Source organism: Coffea arabica, chromosome 1c, assembly GCF_036785885.1.
Source record: "Coffea arabica cultivar ET-39 chromosome 1c, Coffea Arabica ET-39 HiFi, whole genome shotgun sequence".
NCBI lineage: Eukaryota > Viridiplantae > Streptophyta > Magnoliopsida > Gentianales > Rubiaceae > Coffea > Coffea arabica.
This window is the reverse complement of record NC_092310.1, coordinates 46,144,932-46,154,333: the sequence shown is the minus strand read 5'-3', so window position 1 is coordinate 46,154,333 and position 9,402 is coordinate 46,144,932. Positions and strand designations below refer to the sequence as shown.

At 37.8% G+C, this 9,402-nt stretch overlaps 2 protein-coding genes across 2 annotated transcripts; both read left to right on the top strand.

Annotated features, from left to right (window-relative positions):
• Positions 1-461: 461 nt before the first annotated feature.
• LOC113724721 (scarecrow-like protein 30) lies at positions 462-3,853 on the top strand. Its single transcript, XM_027247595.2, has 2 exons — positions 462-1,423; positions 1,884-3,853. The coding sequence occupies exons 1-2, from the start codon at positions 1,096-1,098 to the stop codon at positions 3,383-3,385; spliced, it is 1,830 nt and encodes a 609-aa protein (XP_027103396.1). The 5' UTR covers positions 462-1,095; the 3' UTR covers positions 3,386-3,853.
• A 1,196-nt stretch (positions 3,854-5,049) lies between these two features.
• Positions 5,050-7,859, top strand: LOC113724710 (scarecrow-like protein 30). The gene has a single exon (XM_027247588.2). It carries the CDS (start codon positions 5,459-5,461, stop codon positions 7,499-7,501), a length of 2,043 nt encoding a protein of 680 aa, XP_027103389.1. The 5' UTR covers positions 5,050-5,458; the 3' UTR covers positions 7,502-7,859.
• Positions 7,860-9,402: the final 1,543 nt, after the last annotated feature.

Here is a 9,402-nt window from a genome sequence, read left to right as displayed (position 1 = left end):
AACTCCCTTTTCTTTAAGTCATACAAAAACTAAAAAAAGGATATACATAAATAAAAGAAGCCTCTTAGCACAAACGTCTAAAACTAATTTTTATTATCAAGTATTTGCAAAAGTGATATCACTGAAGTTTGACAACATCCATCAACCACTGAATTTGAATAATACTTTTTCTCAGCAATCATAGCAATCATGCATGCACGAATCCTCGTGTGTTTGGTTGGAGATTATTTAAAATATTATAATATTTTTTATGCTTTGACATATATGAGATAAAAATAATTGAAAAAATAAAAAATAAATAAAAAATAAAAAATATAAATTCAAAATTTCTAATTTATATAAAAAAATATGTTTATGATTCTAACAAATAATTTTTTATCAATTAATTCCTATCCAAATACACCATAATATCTGTCTTTTCAAGCAAAGTTGGTCCTCCGGGCCCCTAAAAAAGTGGAAAATCTGGCCGCCTATTGTTTTTTGGCTATTCGCCGGCGGTCAGCCTATTGGCTTCGCAAAAAGTCGTATCATTCCGGTACTAGATAAAGAACTGTGCTCTGTTTTTTTCGGTCCTGTTGGTTTCAGTGTCTCCAACTTCTTTGGCTTGCCTACTTTTTCCAGTCCCCGCGGAGTGTTTGTCACACCATCAATGACTTTGGTGCTATACTATCTTTATCACTCCTGTCCACTCGTGCATCTTCTGTTTTTAAACCTTTTTAATGCATCTAGCAAGGATTTGTGATTGTCAATCAGCCAACCAGCAGATGTTTCATGATTTCAGATTATAAGATGTCTGAGATTAATTCTTCAAGAATTCTAGACTTTCTTGAAGCTGCCAACAACATATTTGCTGGCCTGTTTCTATTTCACATGTAAAGAAAGTTCCAATCTTCCGGGACTTTAAGGTTACGTATATTAGTAATTGTCACCAGCAATTTTTCATGATTTGAGACTTTTAACATGTCTGAGGTTAGTTCTTGGGGGTTTTGAATGTGAACCCATTTAAGAATTCTAGACTTTCTTGAAGCTGCCAACAACAAATTTATTGGGCTGTTTCAATTTCACATATCCAATCTTGTAGGACTTTTTGAGGTCATGCAAAGGAACTGTCTGATGGAATTTAAGTATAATTGTCAGTCAATTTCAGCCTCTTTGGAGAAAAATCTTGCTTTTGAATGTGGAATTGGTAGTACATGCAATTTTGATGTTGCTGGTCACAGCCCTTCAGTTGGATCAAGTTTTCCTGTTAATGCAGCAGCTCAGCCTGAAGGGGACAGTTCATTGCCAGTTGACCACTTTGATGGGGTATTCAAGTACCTGAATCAAATGCTGATGGAGGAAGATTTGGAGCAGAGGCCTTGCATGTATCAAGATCTTTTGGCTTTACAAGCTGCTGAGAAATCCTTCCATGATGCCCTTACAGGTACGAGTGTAATGAAACTGAATTGAGCTCGAGTACACTTACTCTCCTACACAGTTAAGCACTTTGAATTTCTTCCTATAAATCTTTAAATTTCTTCTTCAAGAAAATTGTGGCAGTTTAGAAAGTTCAGGCTTAAACAGTCCACTTAGGACTTAGATGCCAGCACTATGAGGGTTTCTGGTTTTTGGACCAAGATTTGAGCCTCTTTGATTCCTGATCGAAGTAAATTTGAGCTTTATTCCTGTGAAGTTGTCAGCATGTTATTTTTTTACCATCAAATCACTTTCTAATAAGGATGTTAGTTGTTTAGGTGACATTTGAACTAGTATAAGTCAGGATTTAGATTCATCTGGCACTAGTAAAATCCGGTTTGTATACGAAATTCAAGTGGAGAGCAGGGTACAATGAATCACATTTTTTCAAACGTTAACTGTCTCCCATCTTTGTCTTGAATGTAAAGGAGCGGATTTCAATGTGGTGGCTAACAAAGAAGAGAAAAAGAGGGACGATTTTGATAATGGTTCAAGGAGAAGGAGAAATCATGACAGAGAAGATAGTGAACATGGAGAAGGGAGGAGCAGCAAGCTATTTGCAAGTCATAATGAGGCAGGAATGCCTGAAAATGAAGCAGCTGAGGAGATGTATGATAAGGCGCTACTTTGCCCTAAGAGGAATCCTGGTTTTTATGATGATTCTTCAACTTGTGACTCTGATGATCCAACACCAGAAAGTAAAGGGTGGAACTATCAGAAGGTTGGGATAAAGCCAGAGTCGAAACGAGGGAGGCCGAGAGCTGGTGAGAAGAAAATTAATATAAGGGAACTAGTTGATTTAAGTAGCCTCCTAACTCAGTCTGCACAAGCTGTAGCAGAATATGATAACAAGACCGCCCAGGAATTGCTCAACCGGATTAGGGAGCATTCATCTCCTTGTGGTGATGCTACTGGAAGATTGGCACATTACTTTGCTAATGCCCTTGAGGCACGTATTTCTGGTATGGGAACAACATTATATACATCCTTCACTAGTAGGAAAGTGTCTGCTGGAGATATACTCAAAGCTTATCAAGCATACATTTTGGCGTGCCCTTTCAAGAGAATGTCAAACATCTTTGCTGACAAGTCAATTGGGAGACTAACTAAAGGAGCAAGATGTCTTCACATAATTGATTTTGGTATCGCCTATGGGTTTCAGTGGCCCTGCTTAATTCAGGGTCTCTCACTCAGACCAGGTGGACCTCCAAAACTTCACATTACAGGAATAGACCTTCCCCAACCAGGTTTTCAACCAACAGAAAGAGTTGAGGAGACTGGGCGTAGGCTTGCATATTACTGCAAGAAATTCAATGTCCCTTTTGAATATCATGCCATAGCGAAAAGGTGGGAAACCATCCAACTGGAGGATCTGAAGATTGGCAAAGGTGAAACAATTGTAGTTAATTGTTTGTACAGGCTAAGACATATTCCAGATGAGACAGCAGAAGGCAGCACAGCCAGGGACGATGTTCTGAACTTGATCAAGAAAATAAATCCTGATTTTTTTGTCCATGGAGTCACTAATGGAACATACAATGTCCCATTTTTCGTTACACGCTTTCGAGAGGCACTACATCATTTCTCTTCTCTGTTTGATATGCTTGAGAAGACCGTACCGCAAAGTGATCAGGATAGAATGCTGTTCGAGAAAGAAGTCCTTGGAAGGGACTCTATGAATGTTATAGCATGTGAAGGTTCTCAAAGGATTGAAAGGCCCGAAACATACAAGCAATGGCACGTTAGGAATCAGAGGGCTGGGTTTAGTCAGCTCCCACTGAACCAGGATATTGTAAGAGAAGTTAGGGCCAAGGTGAAATTGCAGTACCACAAAGATTTTCTGGTTGATGAAGATGGACACTGGATACTACAAGGTTGGAAAGGACGAGTTTTTTATGCACTCTCTTGTTGGAAGCCTATTCAAGACTGACACAAAAAAAAAGGAAAAAGAAAAAAAAAAGCTATTCTTGTTTCTGCAGAGGAATGAAGTCCAGTACAGTTTTGCCACCTGAACAAAAAGTAACTTGTTTTCAACTAGTCAAGGATTTGGGAAATAGTGCAAGTGTCTCTTCTTCTAAAATCCTTGGTGTCTTTGAAGTCTGGAATTACATGGTGAATAATGTTGCACTAGTCAAAAAGTCTGTCATGTCTTGCAGAAACTTCTTACTTCTTTATGGTCCATCCGTGGGACCACAGATGTTGTTTACCATCTTGTATCCGCAAAGTTTCTACCAGAACTGCAATGGTCGCGAAATGGAAAAGAATTCTTACTAACTGCTTTTCCCAATACATGATAAATTTTCTTGCGCATGACAAGAAGTCTATCATGTATTGCCAAAAAGATGTCTATCATGTATTCCCAAAATTTCTTACTTTAAATGGACCATTTGTGCGATCATAGCTGTTGGTTTAACCATCTTCTATCTATAAACTTTCTATTATAATTGTACTGGCTGCGAAATAGGAAGAGTTCCTACTAACTGCTTTTTCCAACAGCTTTCTAGCTTCTACTACTTGCTTCCTTGGAGCAAAACATGTACTAGCGGTTATTGCTGATGATAAACAGTTCTATAATTGTACGAGTGTAAGATTTCAGAGATGTCATTCAGCATGGTTACATGTGTTTTAACTTTCAACTGGATAGTTTAAGCATCAACCATCTTGACAACAATACAATCCTTCACTAATGCTGATTCCACTCAGATCAGACCACTACTATCTTAGGCCTTGGATAGCCCCGCAACCCTTTCTTAAGCGACACTCATATTTGAGTTACTTTGCAATAGTTGAAGAAATTGTAAGAATTAGAAAACTTTTGGTCTGCTTAATCAATGTAATTAAGGATGACACTTCGTTTAGCTGTCGTGGTATACAAACATATTAGTTACACCAATTCATATAAGAGGTGGCTGCTGCTACTGTTTCAAAGCATGGCTGGTGGCGTATCGTTGTCAATGACTAACATTGAGTCATTGTCAAGTTACTTGATAATGTATCATGCTGACATTCATACAAGTCATGCAGTATTCGATAATCAAATGGTTTGGGTTGAATCTGTGGGATTTGATGAAGACAAATTTTTGGGAAAATCTATTCCTGTCCATTCTGTCGCATTTGGAGAGAATCTTGCACATGACATTTGTCCTTAATTTATGAGGTCATGCTACGAAAATGATCAGTTTCTATGTTCAATCAATATCTTATACAAGTCACCTATGTTTCAAAGAAAATAGGCTTAAATAAGTAGTACCAGAAAGATTTCAAACTCAGAAAGAGGCTAATCTTCTTTCCTGGTTCTATATCAGACCGATAAGCACACGTCCCAAAAAAATCTTATGTCACTAGTAACTAATAAGTGGGGTAAGTTAAAATTTACTTTAATATTAAGGCCTGTTTTAACCGCTTTAGGTGGAAGATTTGCATATTATTGGAGAATCATTTAAACAATAATATCCTTGTAAAAAGAAGCTTTTGCATTATTGAGGTTGCTAATGATATTGATTAAAGTAATCTATCAACTGTTTAGTCCATTTCTCAGGGAGTATCTTTCGGTGCACTATCCATGTACAAGAAATGTGTAAAATATTTCGGTGCACTATCCACGTACAAGAAATGTGCATCTGTTGGTGCACAATCCAGCAAAAAGGTAGAGAGTTAGAGGAATTCAAGGAGGTCTAAATACAAAGAATGGTATCTTTAAAGAGGATATAGAGAGGACTTTATGCTCTAATATATTACAGCAGCTTCATACTTTTGATCATTGCCTCCCATGGCAGTTTGGTATTTCTCCCTTTGTTTAGTATCCTTCCAAAGTTAACAATCCATCCCGTTTGTTCTCAACCATCAGAAGTGAACTTGAGAAATTCGGCGCCAGGACTCTCTCTTGAAGTTTTTGTGTTTACAAAGTAATAGTAGTACAGGTTTCACTTACAAGAATAGTTTTCAAAGTTCAAATCTCTGTGTTTTAAAATTCTGACTCAATTTTTGTGTTAATTGTGTCTTGATGGATACCCTTTTTCGAGCTGATGGTTACTCCAATTTTGGGAATGAATTCCTACAGCCTGACTTTGATTCACAGGACTCACTGTCTGAAGGAAATCTTGTGAATGATTGCCAATTTGATCACCTGCTCAACAATGTCTCAGGCCCTTCAACTTTCTCATCACTCCCTGATGATATCAGTGCAACTCAATGTGAACTGGAGGATTGTACAGTTGAACGCGATTACTTTGATGGGGTCTTCAAGTATCTGCAACAGATGCTTATGGACGAGGAGGACTTGGTGGATAAGCATTGTATGTTACAGGACTGCTTGGCTTTCCAATCTGCTGAGAAATCCTTCTATGAAGTTCTAAATGAGAACCACCCTTCTTCCCTCGGCAGCTCTCCAAGCGCACTAGACAATTCTGCTGAAATCTGGCCTAATGAAGTGAATGATCCTGTTGTTTCTCATCACACCTTTCAGTCGAATTTTCAGCTAACCACCCCTGCTGAAAGTTCAGATCTTAGTGTTCATTACCTAGTGGACCCTTGCCTTAGTCCTTCCCAGACTCTACAACCCTCTACTGAAAGGAATGGCACTGTAGTTGCTGCTGGGGAGAAATCATCAAATGATCGGTCCAAGAAGAAGAACACTAGACGTGATCCTGAAGGTGGTGATCAGGACAAAGATGAGCGTCCTAGCAAGCAATTAGCAAGTCACACGGATGAAATTGATAATATAGAGGATTATGATGATGCACTACTCTGTCCTGCCAGAAACCCCAACTTTTATGGTGAATCTCCAGCAAGAGGTGGAACAGAATGTCCAGAGATTGAGGGAAGAAAGAAACAGCAATACGTTCCACCAACAACAGCCAAAAGGGGAAGGCCGCGTGCAAGTCAGAAGCAAGACAGCATAAGGGAAGTAGTTGATCTAAGGGACCTTCTAACCAGATGTGCACAGGCGGCTGCAGGCTATGATAATTGGATTGCAAATGAATTGCTGAAGCAAATTAGGCAGCACTCTTCTCCTTATGGCGATCCTACTGAGAGATTGGCTCATTGTTTTGCCAATGCTCTCGAGGCACGTATTGCAGGGACGGGAGCAGCACTCTATTCAGCATTGACTGCTAAGAGAACACCAGCTGCAGATGTTCTTAGAGCTTATCAGGCTTATATGGAAATTTGCCCATTCCAAAGAATGTCTAACGCTTTTGCTAACAAGTCTATTGGCAGACTAACAAGCAAAGTAACAAGGATTCACATCATTGATTTTGGTATACTATATGGTTTCCAATGGCCATGTTTCATTCAGGGAATCTCCCTTAGGCCTGGAGGGCCACCGAAGCTCAGAATCACCGGGATTGATCTTCCACAACCAGGTTTTCGGCCAGCAGAGAGAATAGAGGAGACAGGACGTCGCCTAGAAAATTATGCCAAGAGATTTAGCGTCCCTTTTGAGTTCAATGCGATCGCAAAAAGATGGGATACTATTACTACAGAGGATCTTGTAGTTGACAAGGATGAAATACTAGTCGTTAATTGTTTGTACAGGCTAAGAAATGTGCCTGATGAGACCGTAGTACCGAGCAGCCCGAGGGACGCTGTAATGAACTTGATCAGAAAAATCAACCCTGATATTTTTGTCCATGGAGTTCTTAATGGGATGTACAGTGCACCATTCTTCCTCACACGGTTCAAAGAGGCTCTATACCACTTCTCTTCTCTGTTTGATATGTTTGAGGCCACGCTACCGCGCGAAGATCTAAACAGGTCAATGTTCGAGAGAGAGGTCATTGGAAGGGATGTGATGAATGTTATAGCTTGTGAAGGTACTGAAAGAGTTGAAAGGCCAGAAACATACAAGCAGTGGCAGGTTCGGAATCAGAGAGCTGGATTCAGGCAGCTTCCCTTGAACAAAGAAATCATTAGAGAAGTCAGGGCTAAAGTGAAATCATCTTACAACAGACATTTTCTGGTGGATGAAGATAGTGATTGGATGCTGCACGGCTGGAAGGGTAGAGTCATCTATGCTCTCGCTTGTTGGAAACCTGCAGGCTTATAAGTTGATGTAATTGGAACCACTTTTCTCAGGGAGGATTGCTTGACAACAACTAGTGATTTTCTAACTTTTTTACTTATTCTGGTTTTGCATGGTTCTCAATGTTTGTTGTAGGATTTGGTTCATTGCATAGTTCTCAAAACAAAAACTTGCGAAAAACAGAAAATGAATTCTGCTCCATTAACTTCCATATCACTCAAAAACAACAACTTGAGGCATGGTTATCAGCCTATCACATGCCAAATATGCCAAACAAACTTCTTGATTCTTGCTTCTTTTCACGATATGAAAAATGGTAAGAATTACTATATGTCATTTTCTTGTAAATGAATAGCTGTAACACGAAGAATTCCAGTTACCATTTATGGTTTCATACTTACAAATTATGCATAATTAGGAGATGAAGAAAAAGGTAATCTTGTGAATATTTCAAGAATGTAGAGTCTTATCTTATCTCCATAAAAATCTGTAAACCAGTACTGTATCTTTGCTGCTGTTCGTATTAACACTTTATCTCATGTTTATCCCTTAGATTTCAGATCAATTTAGGGAGCTTTCAACCATATCTTTATGTTGGCCTCCTTGACTAGCTGCCTGTGGCTGCTTTTGGACTCTCTCTTCAACTGTTTCGAACGTCATGCAATGTAAATAAACAATTGAATCCCACTGAAAAATCCTCAAATTCTTAACATGCATGCATCTTACTCATTATTAAGTTTTCATTCTTTTACTTTAACAATTTGTGAATCTAACACCACTTTTTCGCCATACATTTACAAAAATATGAGAAATTATGGAATACCATCATAATTTGTAGGATAGCATCATAACAGGTGGTTAGTCCAATGAGGGGGAAACTATGAAGCGTATAATTGACAACTAAGACAATGCACTAGTATTAATTATCCACGATCAAGTAAATATGGTCTCTCATTCTTTGTAACTATTAGTTGGTATTGAATAATTGATATTAGTGCAATGCATGGTACACCCCGTGGTGCATATACTTCCCCTTCATATTTTCTGATTTATCTATTCTTCATTGAAATGAGGTATACATAGTGTTCCCATCAGCGCAGAAATTTTGAAAATAAGATTTAGATTACATCATGTGATTTTAAAGTAGACATGTAGAGCCCTTGTGAAAATACTAAATATCACATTCTTATTGTAAAATTGTATTTTCTTTTTGAAAAATAAAATTGTGTTAGTTATTTGTGATGAATTACAACATGGGATAATTTCAGTAACCTACCTTGAGGTTTTCGACAATTTCCCTCGGCTCCCCTAAAGTTTCAATAATTTCATAGGCCTCCCTTGGTCTAATCAAATGACTAAAATGTCCTCCACTTATTAGTTGATTCATAAAAGGACATTTAAAATAAAAAAAATACTTCTTATTATTCTACTTGTCATTTTCTAATTTCAAAAAACAATCTCCATCAATTTTTTAATTTTCATCTCTTCCTTGCTCCCTCTCCCTTTCATATTTTTCTACCTTTTTCTCCTACAACCGCTTCTTCCTCTCACCAAATATTGCGCTCCATTATTACCAACCACACCACTATCAATTTTTTACCATCTCCAAAATTTATCTGTATTTTTTGTCTTCTTGTCTCTTTCTTACTATAAAAATTTTAGATCCTTTATTTTTTTTTCTAATAGTTTTACTCTTTGCAAATGTTAACCAATTGAAGTTACCAAATTAAAAAGGTGTAGACTGTTGATTTTATTGTCAAACTAGAGAAAAATGAAAAAGGTGGCAATGATATAGGGAAAAAAATAAAATTGAGAGTTGGAACATACGTAAGTGACTATTATGTTTGTCAAGCAAAAAAAGTCTAGCAATTACTCGTTGGTTCTCTCTTTTTATTTACCTATTAATTGTGGTTTTACTATAAAAG

What these genes read in the sequence shown, in the direction of transcription:
- LOC113724721 (XM_027247595.2), top strand. Translation starts at nt 1,096, where the DNA reads ATGCAAAGGAACTGTCTGATGGAATTTAAGTATAATTGTCAGTCAATT. An exon ending in CTTCCATGATGCCCTTACAG is followed by an intron (nt 1,424 to 1,883) that starts GTACGAGTGTAA and finishes TTGAATGTAAAG; the next exon opens with GAGCGGATTTCAATGTGGTG.
- LOC113724710 (XM_027247588.2), top strand. Translation starts at nt 5,459, where the DNA reads ATGGATACCCTTTTTCGAGCTGATGGTTACTCCAATTTTGGGAATGAA.